This window comes from Filicampus tigris, chromosome 1, assembly GCF_054856515.1.
Source record: "Filicampus tigris isolate MCC_2025a chromosome 1, RoL_Ftig_1.0, whole genome shotgun sequence".
Taxonomy (NCBI): Eukaryota; Metazoa; Chordata; class Actinopteri; order Syngnathiformes; family Syngnathidae; genus Filicampus; species Filicampus tigris.
This window is the reverse complement of record NC_141217.1, coordinates 13,575,202-13,596,526: the sequence shown is the minus strand read 5'-3', so window position 1 is coordinate 13,596,526 and position 21,325 is coordinate 13,575,202. Positions and strand designations below refer to the sequence as shown.

Sequence of the window (21,325 nt, the reverse complement as noted above, 5' to 3'; positions counted from 1 at the left end):
TAACATCCTTCATGGGCCAAGAGGAAGATCGACAGATGGATGGCTGTTTGGAGAGTGCTGGAATGGGTGGTCTCTGATGATTGGTGGATGGCTGATAGGCTTGGCTGAATGATAGGGAGCATTTAGAAGTGAGAAAAATGGGGGTGGAGAAAGTTGGACTCCAACATTGACAAGGTTCTTCATCTTGTCTGTCAAATCCGGGAGAGGGTCATGCAGGGATAACGCAAAGTCTTGTGGTGGTGGTGTTTGGCCAGGTGACGAAGGAGAGACAAAAAAGTCATAAAAGATCTCAGATTTCCCATCAAACCTCAGAATGGATTGTAGTCTAACCTGAAACTAACCACCAACCATTTTAATGCCCTGTAATGCTTCCTGTGTTGCTTGATCAAAAACAGGAAGTATGAGACTAATAGTTGGGTGTGTCATCAATTAAGTTCCACACAAAGCTCAACACCTGGCAAACTCATGGTGGAGTCCATGAGTACAACTGATAAGTGGTAGGGAGCGGGAGAACGAAATGTCCATTATCCATTATCTGTACCGCTTCTCCTCACAAGGGTTGCGGGGCGTGCTGGAGCCTATCCCAGCTGTCTTTGGGCAGTAGGCGGGGGACACCCTGAACTGGTTGCCAGCCAATCGCAGGGCACACGGAGACAAACATCCGCACTCACAATCACACCTAGGGGCAATTTAGAGCATCCAATCAACTTACCATGCATGTTTTTGGAATGTGGGAGGAAACCGGAGTGCCCGGAGAAAACCCACGCAGGCACAGGGAGAACATGCAAACTCCACACAGGGAGGCCGGACCGGGATCGAACCCACCACCTCTGAACTGTGAGGCGGACGTGCTAACCAGTCGACCACCGTGCCGCCAGAGAACGAAATGTTGACAAGTTAAACAGTCACCGCTCACAGTGGGCAAGCAAGAATTTGTGAGGAATGAATGGAATTGCTGTGAACGATTTCTTCCAGAAAAGTATCAAATGAAATCATCCATGAATGTAATATCAAACATAACACACATATTCAGCAAAACAGCCTGCAACAATAATAGCTCGAACCGCATAACGATAGCAACAGAGAAAGAAGGCAAATTGGAGCATTGTCTCAGGCAGTCTTTACAAAGCCTTATTGAACCAAGCCACATTTTACAGTCATTATAAAAATATTACGGCACATGTACCACCAGACAAAAATGTCACATGAACACTAAGATAATGATGATTTGGTCTCCATTTACTCACAAACTGACTTACTCGTGAGCATGTTTAATGAAACACAAAGGTGATTCTCGTAGGAAGTTATTGTTGCATGAATGGCAACAGGTGGATAGACAAGTTTTTATTTTTAATTTTTCCCATGAAATGGAAGAGCACTAAATTGCTCTACCGACATTCACTATACTGTGCAAAGCAGATGCACATAATGAAAAATAGCTTTGGAGCACTTCTCAGGTCAGGTGTGCCATTTATTCCTTTTTTTTTTTTTTCTACTGGTAATACCCAACTGCGGAAATGGATATTCAACAAGTACATCAATTATTATAACATGATCTTGTTTACGCTGGGTGTATTATATAAAATGAATACAAAGCACTTAGTGTCCATCCATGCTGCAATGTGTTGCTCAATTTTAAGGTTGTTTCCAGAGCTGGGCAGTCCGAGTGGGCGTTTGAAGCGTGTCCACAGCGCGTTTGAATAGTAGTTAGCCAGCTAATTGTCTTTAAATAAACCTCTTCCGTTAGCATCTCTCCCGCGACGGCATCGTGCACCTTTTTTGGGGGGGCGAGGGGCGGCGACGGTGATAATTTTTATGAATAAGGCTGGGAGGGTCGAGGTCGGAAGGGGACCCAGGTCAAGGGTGGAGGGTCGCGGCCGGACGGGCAAAAAAGCATCAAGTGCCCAGCTCTGGTTGTTTGGCAACACAACTCATCAAACAATAACCAGGAAACAGATTTTTTTTTTAAATGTGTGGGCGCAGTGCATCATAAGATAAATTGTTTGTCTAATGGCCATTAGTTGCTCACTACTTTTCAAGATGCCCCCGCTGCATCGCGGTTAGGTTATTGCAGCTTCACTCTATCGCGGGTTTTCGTTTGTGACATTAACTAAATCGCTTGCGGGTTTACCTGGCTATTTCGCGAGTTCTTTTGCAATTTTTCTTCCTTCTAAGTCGGACAAGTCAACTTTTGGGGGTGGGTTGTCAAATTAGTTTTGTGACAATGAACATTAGAGCGCATCACCCCCAAAACCTCCATTCCTTCATCGTGGGTGTTTGGAAATACGCTGCAAGCACGCTGCTTCACTCAGACCGTTCGGAAACTCAGGACATTGTTCAAACGTCCCATTGGGTTATTCACAGTCACAGATAGGAAATTCAGGTCCAGAAAGTAAAAACCCTGCCACAGTTTGTCTTGAGCCACAGGTGCTTCTACTCAACTGAGCTTGTTTGCCTTCCAGGTTGAGTAGACACACCTGTGGCTAATGCCAAACTGTGGCAGGGTTTTTTTCTTTCTGGATCTGGATTTCCCATCTCTGTTCACAGTACATCAAGACATGAAGTACCGGAGCCCAGTGCGTCAGGCAGTAGTAAATAGTTGAATCACAAGCTGCTGATTGTAGACCGTGTTCAGAAATTAATGTGGGAGGGAGCACTGTACATGAAGGGCACAACCTATGTTCACTCCACATTCGAAAAGCACCTCAAGAGCATAATTGATACTTCCTCTTCCATTCCAAGACTGTTCATGAACAATATTTCTGTAATTTCTTTGCAATATTCCTTCAGACATTTTGTTTTCAAAACCAAATTGTTTGTGATGTAAGATGACTGTGACCTACGTTTCACTGCACCGTTAATTGCACCGTCACACCAGCCCCAAACTTGTAATATACAATAGATGCCGCTAATGAACTATTCATGAATCTTAATTAGGTACTCATGACCAACCACGGAGAAGTACGCAAAAGTGGAGTGAGAACGTTGTCAATGAGAAGAATAAAACGGCAGATGGCAGCCAGTAGCCTTCATCTGCGAACAAAGGTTGTTCAGTGCAGCAAAAGGAACACCCCACTCTCTTTGACACAACCCTACCCTATGGGACGCTCCACTACTACTAACATATATAGGTCTCTCTCTTTCTCTCTCTCTCTCTCTCACTCTCTCTTTTTTCTCTCTGTCTCTCTCTCTTTTTTGACAGCTGTCTCTGTACTATGGTTCATCCTAAAACCAGATTGATATTTCTCTAAGATATTATTTGAATTTGAAAAATGATTTCATTGGATAAAAAAAAGGCGGCACGGTGGTCGACTGGTTAGCACATCCGCCTCAAAGTTCAGAGGTCGTGGGTTCAATCCCGGCCCCCGGCCTCCCTGTGTGGAGTTTGCATGTTCTCCCCGTGCCTGCGTGGGTTTTCTCCGGGTACTCCGGTTTCCTCCCACATTCCAAAAACATGCATGGTAAGTTGATTGGACTCTCTAAATTGCCTCAAGGTGTGATTGTGAGTGTGTGTGTTTCTCTGTGTGCCCTGCGATTGGCTGGCAACCTATTCAGGGTGTCCCCCGCCTACTGCCTGAAGACGCCCCGCGACCCTTGTGAGCATAAGCGGTATCGATAATGGATGGATGAAAAAAAAAAAAAAAAAAAGACTTTCCTAAAATCTTATCATAAAAACAGTAAATTGGATACAGGTCTGTAATTATCAAAAATGCTGGGGTCCAAACTGCTCTTCTTCAGAAGGGGCTTCACCAGCGCCTTTTGAAAGCAGCGGTGAAGACCCCTGTCTGAAGGGAGTTATTGAGCAGAGCTGGGCATTTTACTAAAAATTCCTGGTCCGTTTATCACCTTCCGTCTGCAGCGTCGGTACCCTTCCGCCATCAGTCTATCCACCTCTTTGTCAAGCTGGACCAAATAGTCATCGCCTATAGGTCGGTCCGAGTATCATTTTAGTGTTTCCGTCCACCAACTTCACCTGATGTTTAGTCTTACTACTGCTAATCGTCATTCCTCTCCTTTCCAGCACACGTCTCCACCTTTCTAAATGTTCCTCCACCTGCTCCTTGCTTTGGCTGCAGCTCACAATGTCATCGGCAAACATCATGGTCCATGGGGATTCCAATCGAACCTCATCTGTGAGCCTTTCCATCACTATTGCAAAGAGGAAGGGGCATAGAGCTGATCCCTGATGCAGTCCCACCTCCAGCTTGAATTCCTTTGCCACACCTACAGCACATCTCACCACTGTTCTGCTACCCTTGTAAATTTCCTGTAATATTGTACCATTCTTTGCCATTACAGACTTCCTCATGCTGTACCACAGTACTTCTCTGGGTACCCTGCCATTCGCTTTCTCTAGACCAACAAAGACATAATGTAGCCCTTTCTAACCGTCTCTGTACTTCTCCATCAACACCCCTAAGACAAATAATGCATCTGTAATACTCTTCCTTGGCATGAAACAATACTGTTGTTCACAAATAGGCACTTCTGGCCTGAGTCTAGGTTACACTACTCCTTCCCTTAACTTGTGCGGCTCATCAACTTGATTACTCGTTCCCGCAACTCTGCACATCACCTTTGTTCTGGAAATTGGGCACCAGCACACTTTTACTCCATTCCTCAGGTATCTTCTCGCTGACCTGGTCAAAAACTCCACAGGACCAACTACCTTTCCATTTTTCATCATTTGTAGTGCCTTTCCCACTTCTTCCGTACCAATCGTTGTTACTTCTTGGTCCACTCGAATTGCCTCTTCTACTCTTCCTTCTTTTTCATTTTCGTCATTCATCAACTCCCCACAAAATTCTTTCCATCTACCCAGAACATTACTGTAAGCAGTTAACACATTTACATCTTTATCTTTAATCACCCTAACCTGCTTCACATACTTCCCATCGCTATCCCAATGTGTAAAGATCTTTCTCACATTCTTTACTGTCCAAGCTGGCATGCCATCATATGCCTCTTTTTGGGCCTCTGCCTTTTCTCTACCTTGCATCTCCTTGTAATCTTGTCTCCTTTCTCAAATTCTCTCAATGTCCCACTTCTTCTTCGCTGACCTCTTTCTTTCTATGAGTTGCTGCATTTTTCTATACCGAGTCTCATTTTCCCTTTTCCTACAAGAGGACATTCCTGCCTGTCTCTCGGATCATCTTGGCTGTAGGGGTCAGTCTTGACCCTTCATTTCTCAGCTTCCACCACAGCGCTCTCTGCTCTGCCTTTGTCTTCATAATCTTCCTAACCCCCACCAGAGTAATCTTACACACCACCATCCTTTCCTAACTACCATCTTCCCAACCACTACCTTCCAGTCAGAAACCTCCTTCAGATTACGTCATCTGCACAAGATGTAATTCAACTACATGCTTGTACCTCCGCCTACAAATCCCCTTATGTTCCGGCCTCTTCCGGGAGAAAGTGTTCACTCCAGTCCTTTCCATCCTTTTGGCCAAGTCCACCAACATCTGCCCCTCCACGTTCCTTTCCTGGATACCAACTTTACCCATCACTTCTTCATCACACCTGTTTCCTTCACCATGTCCATTACAATCTGCATCTGTCCATGGTCTCCCCCCATCTGGGATGCTCAGAACCACGTCGTTCTCCCTACAGAATTTCTCTCTCTCTTCTGTTTTACAACTTGTCTGTGGGGCACCACTAATTACATTAAACATAACACCCTTGGTTTCAGGTTTCAGCCTCATCACTCATTCTGACACTCTTTTCACTTCCAGGACATTCTTACCTAACTCTTCCCTTAACTGATTAAGGACTTAAGCACGCGGCTCAACATATCTCCTAACCCTAACCTCAACATAATTCCAAAAGAATTTCCGAGCTTGGACACGTGGCTTTCACACAGGCCTGATTTCATTGTTATTTACTCTTCCAATTGAAGATGTAAAAATAAAGTGTGTTTTCTCCGGGCACTCCGGTTTCCTCCCACATTCCAAAAACATGCATGGTAAGTTGATTGGATACTCTAAATTGCCCCTAGGTGTGATTGTGAGTGCGGATGTTTGTCTCTGTGTGCCCTGCGATTGGCTGGCAACCAGTTCAGGGTGTCCCCCGCCTACTGCCCAAAGACAGCTGGGATAGGCTCCAGCACGCCCCGCGACCCTTGGGAGGAGAAGCGGTACAGATAATGGATGGATGGAAAATAAAGTGTCAGTGCAAGAGAAGCATTATTCTTTTAATGAGAAAATTGGAGTTGTAATTACCATCCTCTATTCTGTTACAAACACCTCAATATCGTTATTGTCTACAAACATATATCTTAATTATATATCACGTTTGAGTGGTTCCACTGGTTAAAAATCCACAAGCGTGTCATCTATATCACCACCGTCACTTATTTCCCACGATGTCTGTGTCCGCCATTACTGCTCGAAAAAAATTCCGGGACATCCTCCGAGGGCTCACAAAAGCATCACGAGTACATTGTGATGCATTTCATTGGCTTTGAGACTGACAATTGGATAAAAGAAAAAAAAGAAAATGACGTATCCGCCCTCCCGGCTCTAAAGTCAGAAAAATTAAATATCGGTCCCGGCTCTGGTGGTAGAAACGCGGTTATGCTCTCCCGGCCTTAATGGGTTAATTAATATAACTAGGGCTGTCCAGAGATTTAAAAAATGAGACATTACTAAATTATGATCTGCAATTAATTGATCTAATTAATCTGTTTTTAATCTCACTTGAATACAGCTGAGAAAAGCCCCGAAGCGCCCCATTGTCTGTATGTATGTATGTATCTGTATTTGTGGTGCATATCTTTTTTTCAATTACCCAGTCATTTGCCACCTTAAGGAACTGTTTGGCGCATTTATCAGCCAAGTCCCTAGTTTCTCTTTTCACGATGATCAGTGCAAAATGAGTTGAAGTTCCACTCACCATCAATAAAGTGTCCAGTCACCCCCAAATAACCGTGGTTGCGAGATGAGGTTCAGTGATCTGCGGTTATATTCGTCCGAATCCCACATCAAAACGTCAACTTTGCTATTCTTTCCACCGTCATACATTTTGCTGATTTCAGTCATCACTGCAGTCCTGCACGGTGGTTTGATGGGTCGTTGGATGCTGTTTGCAACGCCTCAATTAATCCCTTGTCTTCAACTATGTTGATCGGCATGCAGTTCATCGCTATTCACTTTGCAAGAACATTCGTCAGCCTGTCGTCGCAGACTTGCTCATACGCGTGCTGTTCTCGAGTTTAGTTCAGCAAAGAGCTTTGCAATGGCTCGCTACATTAGCGTCTTCGTTGTTATCACGCGCTGTAGCTTTAGTCGTGGCTGGTTGCTTTGCATTTATGTGGTAGGCTTGCACCGCGTCTTTGGTAAGCAAAGTCCATCTTACAAAGAAGGCATGTCACTCTGCCTTTATCAATAGTGCCGTCAGGGTGTTTTTTAAAAACTCTCACATGCTCCTCCATTTTCACATCTTCTCTCTGCTCCTGAACTTGCCCTCCCACCTACAATAGGAGTCGATCAGGTTGTGCCAAACACAATGACGGCCAATCAGTGTCCACTTCAGGGTGTGACACTGACCATTGTTTTTACACCCACAACAACTCAAGCACAAGCCCCACGCATCAAAATGGATCTCATCATCATACAGAAACAATAAGGTTAGAGATTAAAAGTTAGATTGCGATTTTAAAAAATGCTATAACTGTGACTGTAATTAATTGATTGCAATTAATGCACTCAACTATTACTATTACTATAACTAAACTATTTTACAATAGTGCATTAATTGAATATAACTAAATATAACCCCTACTCCATTTTTCTTCTCATCTACACCACACACCAACAATTTAAACCTTGCCCCTAAACTTCTCGCCTTACTGCCTGTCCACTTGGTCTCCTCGACACACAATATATCTATATAATATATAATATGGGCGGCACAGCGGTCGACTGGTTAGCACGTCCGCCTCACAGTTCAGAGGTCGAGGGTTCGATCCCGGCTCCGGCCTCCCTGTGTGGAGTTTGCATGTTCTCCCCGTGCCTGCGTGGGTTTCCTCCGGGTACTCCGGCTTCCTCCCACATTCCAAAAAACATGCATGGTAAGTTGATTGGACTCTCTAAATTGCCCCTAGGTGTGATTGTGAGTGCGGATGTTTGTCTCTGTGTGCCCTGCGATTGGCTGGCAACCAATTCAGGGTGTCCCCCGCCTACTGCCCGAAGACAGCTGGGATAGGCTCCAGCACGCCCGCGACCCTTGTGAGGATAAGCGGTATGGATAATGAATGAATGAATGAATATATAATATCTCCTAATCATCATGTCAACCAACTCCCTGACTTTTTCCTGTCATAATCCCAACATTCAAAGTGCCCGCTTCCAGGTTTAGGCTATGTGTTTTCCTCTTTTCTTTCTGTCTATGAACCCGCATACACCTCTCCCACGCCCACAACAGCTGAATTTCCTCCAGCACCCTGTAGACCTTTGGCGCCAATGGCAGTCATTGTTACCCCAGGCCGCAAGCAATCCAGTATGGAATCCTGAGGATGAAGGCTCATAATGGTTTGGCAAAGTTTTAAAGCAGATGCCTTTCCTGACGCAGCCCTCTGCATGGGACCGGCCTACAGTTTGCAATGGCTTGTGCCCACCGTAGGTCTGCATTGTATGTACTGCATATGCTGTAAATGTCAAATATGTGCTTTGACATAAAAATGTTGAGAAACACTGCATGAGATCCCCAAAGATAATCACCTATAATTAGCACTTGGGAACAGGTTGAAGAGAAACTATAGAAGCCTCAAGCAGAACAAAACGAAGGGAGTGGCTGACAGCCTCCGATGATGTCAGCAACTGTCAGCAGGTGTTTTATGCGGTAGCAGTCAATTCACGAGTGAAGAATGACCAAGAATTTCCTTGTCCAGAGGAGCAACATCATCATCTTCAACTCTTGAATTCCCCTAATGCCAGACGTACTGCAAACTGAATAAAATGCTCCAATACTCCAAGCACTGCTTATTGTCATGTCAGTATCAAGCATCACAACGGCAAAGCACAACGACACGTCAGATGCGAACCCATCTTTGATGTTAAAAGTGAAGTCTTTGTCATTGTTTGCAATCTGTTCCCCATCCACAGCAAGATGGGATATGATGGGAAAATGGTGATGTGAGTTTGCCACATAAAATATGGATGTGATCTCAGTATTTTCATGACCTGAAAGGAAAGGTGGAAAGTTGAGTGTTCTGAGAACACATATTATCGAGCTCCACCTACGGATGGACTTCAGTCAAATATCCTCCTGGGAGGACTAGAGTCAATGTTTGTGAAGAAATCCATTTTTCTTTCAGGATACGTTGATCAGAATTTAGTATTCACGGCGACCTACATTTACGGATACCGATAACTTTTCATACATCTCACAGCATATCACGATTGACGTGTGAGGCTAAACAAAACCAGGCAGTGTACAAGACAGGTCCAAACAACAGCGGCGGAGACATTTGAACATTTTTTCCTCATCATTCATTGTCATCAGGCAGTAGGAGTAGGGCCGGCCAAATATCGAGGAAAAAAGAAAGAAAATGATTGAAATGGCGTATCTCTTTGATGCAGGCAGTAGCTGGCAAGGAATCAGGATCGTCATCTGTTGGACCAAATGGCCCCCAACGAAATATTTACTACATATGAAGGTGAAAGGATTCACCTTTATGCTGGTCTTTCGGATGTCCGCACAAGTTGACCCATCGTTCACATTTATCCCTCTGAGTTTTTGGCCTCGGTAAACGAATAAAGAATACATCCTTCATATGTGGACGGTCGTAGTGTCTGGAGTCGTTTCTGCAAGTTCCATAGCAGCGGTGTTTAATCGGCATGTTTTTTCTGGGATAAACGGGCAGAAAACAAGCAGTACTAACGGGAGTCGTCTGCGAGCGCGCTTCTATGTTGACCCTCTTCCGGTTCACGATGTGACGTCACGCGGTCTAAAAATAGCACTCGTGCTGCACGCTATTAGGACCCATTAGCTGACATAAAAAAACACGCCTGATGTCAAATACACAATCAAGCAGCAAACTTACCTGCATCAAATGAAACAATAATCATCAATATCAGGTTATGGACTGCTGGATCTGCACCATACAGTGACAATCAAGGCTTTATGTTCTATTTCATTTATTCTTTCTGTACTGCACTTTGTAAAACTTGGTTGATTTTGTGGTCTATAAACACATTTGGGATGAGCATCTCAAAAAAGCCGTGCAAGTCTATCTACACACGGACCTACATGCACTGTAAAATGCTTTGATGCATTTGAGGCATTAGAACGATGATATATCGTTGACAGTAACTCGCCGTCATTCTAGTAGACAGCCATTGATATTTTGAAGAGTTTGATCCTGTCATTGATATCGCAATACAAACACCGTTGTACCCCAAATGCGGAAATGGTGCGTTCATAGTGTGCACGTCTTTGTACTCGATCCCAACTTGAACTAGTAGATTTGCCTAAATAGCCCCTTACGCATTGCCCGTGATAGATGTCTTTTTCTCTTACTTTTTCCCAGGTCGCCGTGCGATTTGAAGAGCGAGGCATATAAAACAGGCTGGATAGGGGCTCTTGAGGACCGGACTTGCTCACCCCTGACTTACAGTAAGATAAGATAAGAATGCCTTTATTGATCCCACAGTGGGGAAATTTTCATTGTTACAGCAGCAAAGATATAGGTCACACAGTATGTGAAGAGATGGGTGGAGCTTGAACTTCCATTCTTACAGTGTCACTGATGTCCAATCTGTCAGTGTCTGCTGTACTGTATATGGAGTATGTGAGTAGGCAAGATTTGCTGTGACATTCTGTGAGTCAGAAACAGCAAAGAGCATATACGCACATGTGCATCACAACACACACACGCACGCACGCACCCACACACACACACATGGATGCAGAGACAGATTCCTTCATTTATTAGAGAGAAAACCTTTTTCATTTCAAGATTTGGTATGGCTTATGGCAATCAACCACACATGAAAAGTGGAAAAGGAGAAGAAACTTTGCAATATATCCAGATACAGAAAGCCACCGCTGACGTCATGTCTCAGATGAGACAGCAAGACCACAGAAAAGATGCTGTTTGGAGAATACATGATGTTGGCAGCTACGTCTCAATTCAGAGGTTTGGCACAAACAAATGGAACTACTGAAGTGCAGTCCTCATCCTCCCACACATCGTCTGAAAAACGACACAGTAAACAAATTTAGACATGCGTATACAGTAAGTCCTTCTCCTGGATTGAAATCAAAACACCTTCAAAACGTACCATTTACTCCGGCATTTGTCACGACACAGTCCTGACCAGTATTGACAACTGGTAGTGCACCACCGGGAAAGCCGATAAAAGCATTGGGATTCGAACCATCGGTCCACACGAAGGTTTGATCCTGGAGAACAAAGTCACATTTGAATAAGTCACACGTCATGATAATGACATCTTGGATTTCTGTGTGTGTATGAGCTCAAGCTTTACAATGGCCTGATCATTGTATCCAATCCAGGCATCTTCACCACTGCCAATCTTCGTGTCGATCAGTGCACGAACTACTACATTTTCAATTGCGTTTTGGATGGAGACCAGATTCCCTCCAAGACCGTTGCAGGTTAGCTAAACAGACAGTTGAGAAAGGCACAGACCTGGTCAGGATTTTACTCTCACAATAGTGTGTTAAGACCATTCATGTCCGGATATTGTTCCTTACTTCTGCATCGTCAAAGCTGTCTGCATATTTCACAACAAGCAAGCAGCGGTCCTCCAAGCGAAGCCAGTTCTTTGGACAGCAAGGAACTGAAACAGTGATTTTACATGCCTTACGTCACAGCAAACAGGTGTCAAAAACATCAAATCCGATTGATAAAGTCATTGGTTACCAACCTTGAACCACAGCGCCATCAGACCACTGCAAAGACAAAAACATTGTTGTCCGTTATTAGAACGTAGCCCCTCATGATGGGTGCCACTCACTAAAGTGACGATCAGGCTGTCCACATCAAGCACTCCCAATATTGACAAATCCCCAACCATTTCATCCATATAATAAATAAATATTTTCACTTACGACTCCAGTCAACAGTGCACTGATTCCACACAGGAGAAGCACCGCGCGAAGAACAGATGCCATCTGCGCAATGACAGAAAAACAAGCTTCATGCTGCAACCTGAATTCACTTCGAGTCATTGCCGTGTCTTTGTATGTTGAATACTAAAGTCACATGGTTGGCATGGAGTGAAAGGGAGTGTGAAAAGGTAGGCTGTAAATTCTGTGTCATGTTACCTTTGCAGTCGTGATGCTTGATGCTGAGAGGATATGTTGGAAGGGCGATGGCAAGCGTGGCTTTTATATGTCAGAATGACGCAGCCCCGGAATGTGTCACTCGTGTCACGTGACGCATCCGACGAGTTCTCGTCTGCCCCAAGGACACAATGGGACTTAAAAAGAAAGCCTTCAAAGTTCACTTCAGCACTGACTTTGTTTGGTGCCCGTCATGAGGGTGTGTGAGATTGTGTTGACCGTTTTATGATTTGTCCAATTATTCATGTATTTGGTACATAACATGCTCATTGACGCATAACCACCACCAACAACCCCGAAACTTTCCTGATGAATATGTGCAACACCAACTTATCTCTACACTCTAAAAGCAGTTGGGTTAAAAATCACCCCATTTGGGGTCAAAAATGGGCCGATACAAACATTGGGTCAATTTGACCCAATTTCTTGCATTCTTCTGTACAAAACAGTCCATTTTTGGGGGGTTGTTTTGTGCAAAACTACCCATTTTTGGGGTTGCTTTCTGCAAAAACAACCGAGAAAGTTGGGTCAAATTGGTCAACGTTTTGGGTTCTCCTTTTTTTGTTGTCAATTAAAAGTATTGAGAGAGAGAAAGGGTGGCTTCAGAGATGTTGCTTTGAACCAAAGAGTCAAGAATGCAACACGAGATGAGGCGTTGGAGCGGCAGGGCGATGCTCTTGGGCACAAGGAAACGTTTTTTGACTTCTTGCTTAATTAGCTGAGCTTGACTGCTCCACTCCCATGGCACGCCCTGATGTCCTCCAAGCCATGCGCTGTGATTTTGTGCACTCTGGGGCAGAGAATGAGTCAGCAAAGTGTTTTCTGCACACTGCGCCACTGTGGCAACATACCTTGACTGATGAGCATTTTGGAGAAGAGGCCGCAGCTCTGCAGCGCGCACAAGTATGTTTTCAACATACTATCTCACGCCCACAAGAGTTCCAAGATTGACGAGATTCCTGGGACCCGTAGGCTGCCATCAGAGGTTGATGAGTGTGTGCCGCAGTCAAGTGTAAAGCAGAGCACAAGAGCAGCAGCATTTCAGACAACGTTTGGCCATGTCATGTGATGTCACCGTTTTGCTTCCTTTCCAACGATTTTCCCTGAATAAGGCTTCCTATGTGACGCCTGCGGCGATCTGTCTCCAAAGTTCACAACGAGAGGGAGTGACAACCGCGGGCGGACCGCGTTAAAAGATCACACCTTGAAGTGTAATGATCTTCATTTTCAAGACACACCCGACATGAATCCATCAGCTGTGACGTCAATGCTGTTTGGTTGCTTGGTATGCCACTCGTCCTGTCTAATTGGCCCAACCGCTGCTTAAAATGTACCGACTGATTAAAGATATTCGCATGGCATGTGTGTCTGTCGGGGCGTAGTCTCACCCCTGTTGTGACAGCAGCTCATTAAGGGCCTAATTGGCCTCCATAATTTGCATTTTTTTTTGTTACATTACTTTAAGTGTTCCAGACAGCCTACTCTAACGTCTATGCGTTTCATTTCAGGTATGTCGAAGCAGGTTAATGTGAGGGAGCCAACTTGAGAAAAGACTTTAAAAATAGATAAATAATAAAGCAGAATCTTGTGAGAATTTGAATCTAGAAATCTCAGATTTCTTATCTCTTGAGTGTGTGAGTATCAATTGTTGAGTACATTGGGGCAAGATCATTATTTTAATATTCATACCATCAGTGAAAAAAGTTTCTGTTATTAACTCCATTTTATTTCTTCAAGTGGTTGCAAGAAATATAATCATCTGGATCCAGATACATTTTTTAAGTCGACTATACATCTACTAAATAAAAGCCAGTCAAATTCAACACCATTTTTTTCAGGGTGGTTTGGTGGTATGCAGTGAGATTTTCTTAACATACAGTACAACGGATGCCTTGGCTCAGTACAAGTTGGGACATCCGGGTCCAAACAGCGTTTGAAGGACAGTTGTGGCGGCCAACTGAGACACTCGTAATAAATATGTCACTATTCAACACGTTTCGATGTTTGTTTACGCTCATACAGAAATCATCATACCGCACATCTTGCTACCAAAACAAAAAAGAAAATGAAAATAACTGTGACAGTGGCACTTTAAATCCGTTTCATCTGGAAATCTCTCGAACAATATTATTAGTATGCGTGACGCACATTGTAAACGCAACCAAAATTTCAATGTGCGTGATGTCGCGGAAAAGTGATTAAGCCAACAGTAAAATGCTTGCAAGGCCAAATTTTGCTCCACCCAGAGCGCGAATCTGGCATGAAGACGCGTAGATGACAGACATACATACAACGATGGGAGAATCTCTGCAGCAAGTAAAGTGCGCCTTTTTCCCCTCTCATGCACATGGAAGAATATGGCCCAAAGTGAGGGTGTACTGAAAGGAAACAAACATTTGACGGATTCTCCCACTGGATGAGTCATGTTCACATCTGACTTTACTGCTCGACGACACTCAAATCGGGGCAACAGGGATGAAACCCTCAACGTTTTATCAATTCATCCATTTTCTATACAACCTATCCTGCTCGAGGTTGTGGGGAGCTGGAACCTATCCCAGCTGACTAGCTTAAACGTTGCGGTAAATAGCACATAGAGAGACAGATTCACACACACCCCATCCCTCCATCACTGAAACCATGTTACTTGCACAGGTTGTCCTGAACCACTTCAGCTTCAGTGGTTCAGTTGAGGGAAAGCTGAGGATGTATGAGTATATGCCCACCAATCACGGCTGACCTGTTTTCTGAAACTGAGCTATGATTGGTCGTTATCTGAGCCCTGAGGGTGTGTGATGTCATTTTCGGTCGACAGAAGTGACAAAATGGGCGCCCCCAGAGATGACTAAAAACGGGCTGATTAACTCTTATTTCACAAACGCAATATTGATCAGAATGCCTTGTTTCAACTACTGGGGCTGCATAGAACATATTCTGGAAAAAAATATGCTTGCGTTGACTTCCGCTTTAAGCCATTCTAGAACTGGTGGGCTGCATGTGTATCCCTATCCAAATCTTGTCATGTCAGTAACTTGGTCTGTGATGGGTCTGGTATGAACCAAATTGCAGCACAACACAGCAGAGTGAAGTTGGTAGAGAATTTATTTGGGCTAGTTGGAGCAGGAAGATTGTTTTGGCAGGAGGCAGAAGAATCAAACTTGCAGATTCAATCTCTGTGGCTCTAAGAAGACAAGATGAAGATCATAGCGCTAACAGGTGCCAAATTGCGTCGTGTTTATTCAAAGGGATTGCTGGCTAAAGATTTTTTTTTTTTTTTTTTTTTAATAAGATTCCAAATAGCGGGCACTAAATTGCGTGTTGATTCACTCTCGCGGATTGCCCGCACCGTTGGCAACAGATGTAAAAGAGGCTGCCCATCTTCACAGTGGATAAGAGAGACAAATGAATAATTAGAATCTTCTGTGATGAGTTCAAGTAGCGCTCCAGACAAGCAGCGAGTTCCCCTGAGATGACCGAACTGTTTGCATTGGTAAGGCCTCTTATTAGGGAAATCTACATGAGGAGGGCCGCAGTCCGGCTCCTGGTCTCCGGTGTGATGGGGTTTTTTTTTTGCATCGAACATCTGGATCACTTGCATCTCATGAACTTTAGGTTGCGCTGATGCTTTTCACCTACATGGAACATTTGGGAGAGCATGGAAAGCACAAACGTTTGAAGTGATGGAACTGGAAATGTGAGCGAAAGCGGCAAACGGCATGAGTTACGGGAATATAAGTGGGAATGGATTGCTCTGCTAATTTGGGGGAAGTCAGCAAGTGCAATAAAAGCATGCTTAGTTCACGGGTGTCAAACTCATTTTCATCACATCGTAGTTACGTTTGCCGTCGGAGGGCCGTGTGATAACTGCTTTTGAAATCAGAAGCCAGTAAATAGTTTTTCAACAATATTTTCAATTTATTTTAAAGGGGTGATTGGTGACAAAAAATCTTGCAATATCTTATTGCTGTTAAAAGTAAAGACAGTTTGAAAGGAACATGAAGTCGACGCATGATTTGCTTTCGCGGGCCGCATAAAAGGATGTCCCCCGGCCGGGCCTTGAATTTGACACCAGTGCCTTAGTTGATTCAACTCATCCCAAATGAAGGGGCAATTGGATGTATGAGTATATGCCCATGCATCCTGGGTAACATTGAGTTTAAAACTTGGGACTTGGGACTGAAGAACTGCTCTCGGAGATACCAGCAGCAGTTGTCATGGTGCGCTGAAACGACCCACTGGAACGGAAATGCAGAGTTGAAGGGAGTTTTGCCATTGTGGCATATCTCCTTCTTGTGATGTTCAGATGCTCCAAAATCAGACTCCTGAATGGACAATATGGCACAATCATTTTTGGGTCAGGGTCACTGATGGAGTAGTGGTACACACGCCTGAGTTGTGCGCGGGCAGCGTGGGATCGGTTCCCGCTCGGTGACGGTGTCTGTGCGCGTGTGTGCCCTGCGACTGGCTGGCGACCAGTTCGGGGTGTAGTCTGCCTTTCGCCCATTGTCAGCTGGGATAGGCTCCAGCACCTCCCCGCGACCCTGTACAGGATAAGCGGTTTGGAAGATGACACATTTTTGGGTCATTTCAAAATATTGATTGTACTCCAGCGGAAAAGTTCTCCCCGACCCGAACATTTTGCTTGCGTTACGCCAGTACCGCATTGTGCACTGATTTGCAGCGCCTTTCAAATTCACTATTTATTGTGCACTGACTTGCAGCGCCTTTCAAATTCACTATTTAAAGCCACAAAATAAGACACCACAATCCGTCTCAGGTTTTATAAATCACGTGAGTGCTAAATTGAATGAAAACCTTTAGCAAATCAGGCCCGAAGTGTATATTAGAAGAGTACAATTTACAGCAACTACAGGCAAATTCTGTAATTCTGTTGTAATGCCAAAAGAGTTGCAGTTTGGAGTTTGACACAAATTTTCACAGAGGACAAAGCAACAATCAAAGGATTATCACTGTGTACTTTATTTGCAATTTGGTGAGGCTTTTTTTTGGCAGTAAATAAAAGTAAGCATGTCCTACCTATTGTCTTTTTTTGGGAACCAAAGTAAATTTCCCAGACGGCAACAAGTATTTGCCAAAGCAAGCCTTTTTCTTGAGGACAACATTTCTCAATGCTCCCTTCCGCCTTCGGCCCTCTTCGGTGCATATCTGGGAGTGTCTGCTCCTCTTCGTTTTTTGAGAGATCACTTGTGATTATGCAAGATATCTGCCTCGGAGCATTTGTTTCGCTATTAATTGAGATTGTCGCAGAAATATGACCAAAACTGTTCAATGCCTGTTGTCTGTCAACATTTGTTAAATCCTTTACGATTTGACAAATCCTTTTGTGTGTACCAGGCCTACGTTAAGTGTCTATGCTTTGTGGTCAGTAATCATTTGGATGACAGAGAAAAAGTGTGTGTGTGTTTTGTTTTTTTTCCGGTAGCTTTTTGAATCTTGTGTTTTTATTTGATCCTCGTTGTATTTACTAGATAGCAACCCAAACAAAGGACTTTAATTTCAGATCCTTTTTGACTGGTGTGGCACATTGAAGTGCATCTGTATGTGATGCTTGAGAAAAGGGAGGACTTGTGAACATGTCGACTGCTGCGATGGCATCTAAACTCTGAGTGGCTTCCGTGTTTGGCTTAATTTGATACTTGCGCGTCAGTTCATGTTAACAACCCGCGATGTTAAGTGCTCCTCCTTCCTCATTCAAGAAGATACACTGGCAACGATGGAGTTTGACCAATGAGTAAAGGAAATCCAATCACACACACACAAACAAACAAACAGGTGCGTTGACAGATTCCTTCATTTATTACAGATACCCTTCCACCTTCCAAATTTGATTGCCATCAAGAGAAATTGAACCGTGCAGAAGATCAAAGATACAAAGAATGCTGGAAGTCTGCTATTGCCTCAGAAGATTCTCAAGACATTAGAAAAGACATTTTTCAAGACTGATGTGGTGGCGCTGAAGTTGATTAGTGACGGTGTGCCTCTTTGGCGCAAAGGAAGTAATTCAGATCCGTGCATTGGTCATCGTTCCATCCCACAGCTGTAGACAAAAAGAGAGAGAGCATTACAGAGGGGACGATGACATTCCCCGCAGTCGGGATTCACTGCGAATAGTTTGCTGTATTTTCGAGAAGAGACAGTTCTAGATCGCATTCCACCAAAATATTTTACACCACTGAAATTGGTCAGAGGCGAGGGTCAAGAAAACATATTCTTACGGCTGTCATCAATCTCAATACAATCTTCAGCGTTGCCAAAGTCGTCAGGTTGACCGGTAAAATATGCCGTAAAGCAGACAGGTGAGCCGTCAGTCCAAATGTATTGTCCCTCCTGCAATGAAGTCAGCAATACAATTTATGCTCAATTCCTTTCCAACTACGAATAAAACAACTGATATTGTTGCAGGAGAACTTTTGCACTAGTCAATGAATCACCTGCACGCCATCATGGAGTCCAATCCATGTGTCTCTAACGGGGTCAAACGTTTCCCGAATCAGCTCAATAGCCAATGCATTTTCCTTGGCGTCGAGGATGGAGGCCAGATTCCCGCCTTTAAGTATGCAGACTCGCTGAAGGGAGAAAACGACAATGGCACAAACTCAATGATTATGATTGAAAGTTAGACTTTCAAATGTCAGATCGTGTACAGTGATACACGATCTTTATTTTTTTTGGGGGGGAAGTGTTGGATCGCAACTACCGTGCGAAAGACTTCCATACCTCTGCATCAATAAAAGTTCTGCGCTGTGGGACGAATATGTAGCACATGTTTTCCAGCTGAACCCATCCCTTGGGGCAATAAGTCACTGCAACACAAATGTTGTTTTAGATCGAAAACAGCAGCATGGCACCACGATCTGGTGTCAAACCAAAAATAAGCTCAATAATAAGACACAGCAACAAACCTTCTGGGAGTGCCAACTGTGAAGGGGAAAAGACATTGTTATAAACGGACACCAACTCAGATCTAGCCAAGGTGTAAATGAATCCAACACAGCGGTAAATATGTTTATTAAAAGCAGCAGGTGAGATTTTGACTTACGACTCCAGCCAAGAGTCCACAAAGGAGGAACACCGAGCGAAGAGCCAATGCCATCTGTCCAGTGACAGAAAAATACTTCAGTTGGCTTTTAAATGCTGTAATCCTACTGATGTACACATGACCATTTAAACGCACAAAATAGCAACTGTAGCATGGAATTGAGTTTCGTGATATGAAAGTAATGGCAATTGCTGTAAAGCTGTGTCATGTTACCTCTGCAGTTCTGATGCTTGATGCTGAGTGGATGTGCTGAGAACGAAGACGAGTGAGTCTTTTATAGGTTGGTGTGACGCAACTCTGGAATGTAGGACGTGTCACTCGCATCGATGTCAGGTGACACGTCAGACGAGTTCCTGCTCCAGCTACTGTATATTTATTTTTTCTGAACTTTTTAAAAAAAGTACGACTATTTTCCAAAAGTGTGTGATGTGGCGGCTTCAGCTCAAGACAAACGTCGTATATGTTTTTGTGTCAAATGAAACTCCGGTCAACCTGCGACTTTCCTTTGGCACTCGACTTGGACTCTCAAATGCCACCCCCCCCCCCCCCCCCATTGAAAAGCCTCTAACACATTCAAAGAAAAGGCCACTGCGTCGCAAATATTGGGTGTTCTTATGCAAATATCTCGTGAAATTTTAATCCGAATATACCTCAAACTTGATACAGAGAGTCGTCAATGTGCAATGAGTTGCCGTCACAGGGGTGCGGTAGTGTCACAGCATACCAGGAAATGTACTTTGAAGCACTTGCTTAATTAGTTAAATTACTCTCTTGGAATCAGGAGAATGATAAGTGACTGCAGGGAGAATTTTACCCAAGGGAAAAAAAAAAATATGACTTTCATAAGAACAGGGCTTGTTGGTTTATTGCATACTGTATTTGAAAATAGTAATGTTGTTCCATTAATCCTGCAGGAGAAGTTGCAAACTCTCCACGTGAGCCGAAAGTTCTCCTCTCATCTACGAGTCTACGCTGCCGTGCCGGCACCCCCCTGACATGAACATCTTACACCATTGGGTTTGGGAACCCGTTGAAGTAGTGCCGACAAAGAACAAGAAGCCATCCTGTCCTACATGTCATACACAATTACAATACAATACAATTTTATTCATATAGTGTGATTGTAACAATAGCGCATTTCACAACAGCTAGAGCTGTAACAAAGCACTTTACATTCAACAACAAAATAGTCATAATACAACAAGTGAAATCAATAAATTAACACAAAACACGATATACATTAAACACCGGAAAATTTGACATTCTGTCAATTCTGTAATGTTGCTCAAAATCATTGCTCAATAAGACTTTGCATATCTGTAGACATCCTGTATGGCGGTTAGCACATCTGCCGCATAAGGCCTGAGGTTCGGGGTTCAGATCCAAGCTAAGTTTCCAGCGAGCGTTTTCTTTGGGTACTGTCTTCAACACACATTACTAAAACACACATGCTAGGACTAAGTGTGAGTGTGAATGATTGGTTGTCACTACGCGCACTGCAATTCAATGTCAGTCAGGCTCCGTCTCGTCCGAAACTCCACTTGGGACAAACAGTAGAGAAAAAGGATGGATGTTTTTGTATGCGCACCGAATTGTAGCCAACTGCATCCCCATCCCCAATATCGCAACAACACTTGAAGTTCATTTTCTGGAGAACAAAAGGTTAACACGGTTAATCCTGCGATCCTAAGACATATTCCACAAGTCACGTGGTCCACAGGAAGTTGCATCTTTCAGAACCTCTGCAGGCCATGTGAAGGCCAAAAGTAAGTTCACTCATTTGTTTCAACTACGAGTGCGTGGATTGAAATCTCGGCACAGCCCTGTTAACCACCGTTTTGGTGCAGGATGTTGTTCGTTGATTTTTTTTGGAACAATTGTTTCACTGTAAGATGCTTAGTGACAACATTGTATTCACAGAAATGCTATCTGGCTACCTTGAAAACATATTCT

The 21,325-nt window shown here is 43.8% G+C and overlaps 2 protein-coding genes across 2 annotated transcripts; both read right to left on the bottom strand.

Annotated features, from left to right (window-relative positions):
* Positions 1-10,908: 10,908 nt before the first annotated feature.
* On the bottom strand, positions 10,909-12,371 carry LOC147152870 (C-type lectin lectoxin-Thr1-like). Its single transcript, XM_086036045.1, has 7 exons — positions 12,295-12,371; positions 12,079-12,141; positions 11,895-11,919; positions 11,722-11,807; positions 11,493-11,627; positions 11,286-11,406; positions 10,909-11,197 (listed from the first exon to the last, which is right to left on the bottom strand). The coding sequence occupies exons 2-7, from the start codon at positions 12,139-12,141 to the stop codon at positions 11,130-11,132; spliced, it is 498 nt and encodes a 165-aa protein (XP_085892171.1). The 5' UTR covers positions 12,295-12,371; the 3' UTR covers positions 10,909-11,129.
* A 5,735-nt stretch (positions 12,372-18,106) lies between these two features.
* Positions 18,107-19,696, bottom strand: LOC147152869 (galactose-specific lectin nattectin-like). Its single transcript, XM_086035948.1, has 7 exons — positions 19,586-19,696; positions 19,373-19,426; positions 19,236-19,251; positions 19,051-19,136; positions 18,765-18,899; positions 18,549-18,660; positions 18,107-18,370 (listed from the first exon to the last, which is right to left on the bottom strand). The coding sequence occupies exons 1-7, from the start codon at positions 19,694-19,696 to the stop codon at positions 18,297-18,299; spliced, it is 588 nt and encodes a 195-aa protein (XP_085892074.1). The 3' UTR covers positions 18,107-18,296.
* Positions 19,697-21,325: the final 1,629 nt, after the last annotated feature.

Coding starts and splice junctions, on each gene's coding strand:
- LOC147152870 (XM_086036045.1), bottom strand. CDS start 12,141: ATGGCATCTGTTCTTCGCGCGGTGCTTCTCCTGTGTGGAATCAGTGCA. Junction 11,920..12,078: donor GTGCACTGTTGACTGGAGTC/GTAAGTGAAAAT, acceptor TTGTCTTTGCAG/TGGTCTGATGGCGCTGTGGT. Junction 11,628..11,721: donor ACAGCTTTGACGATGCAGAA/GTAAGGAACAAT, acceptor CTGTCTGTTTAG/CTAACCTGCAACGGTCTTGG.
- LOC147152869 (XM_086035948.1), bottom strand. CDS start 19,696: ATGCGAGTGACACGTCCTACATTCCAGAGTTGCGTCACACCAACCTAT. Junction 19,427..19,585: donor CAAGCATCAGAACTGCAGAG/GTAACATGACAC, acceptor GTCACTGGACAG/ATGGCATTGGCTCTTCGCTC. Junction 18,661..18,764: donor GACTCCATGATGGCGTGCAG/GTGATTCATTGA, acceptor ACTTCATTGCAG/GAGGGACAATACATTTGGAC.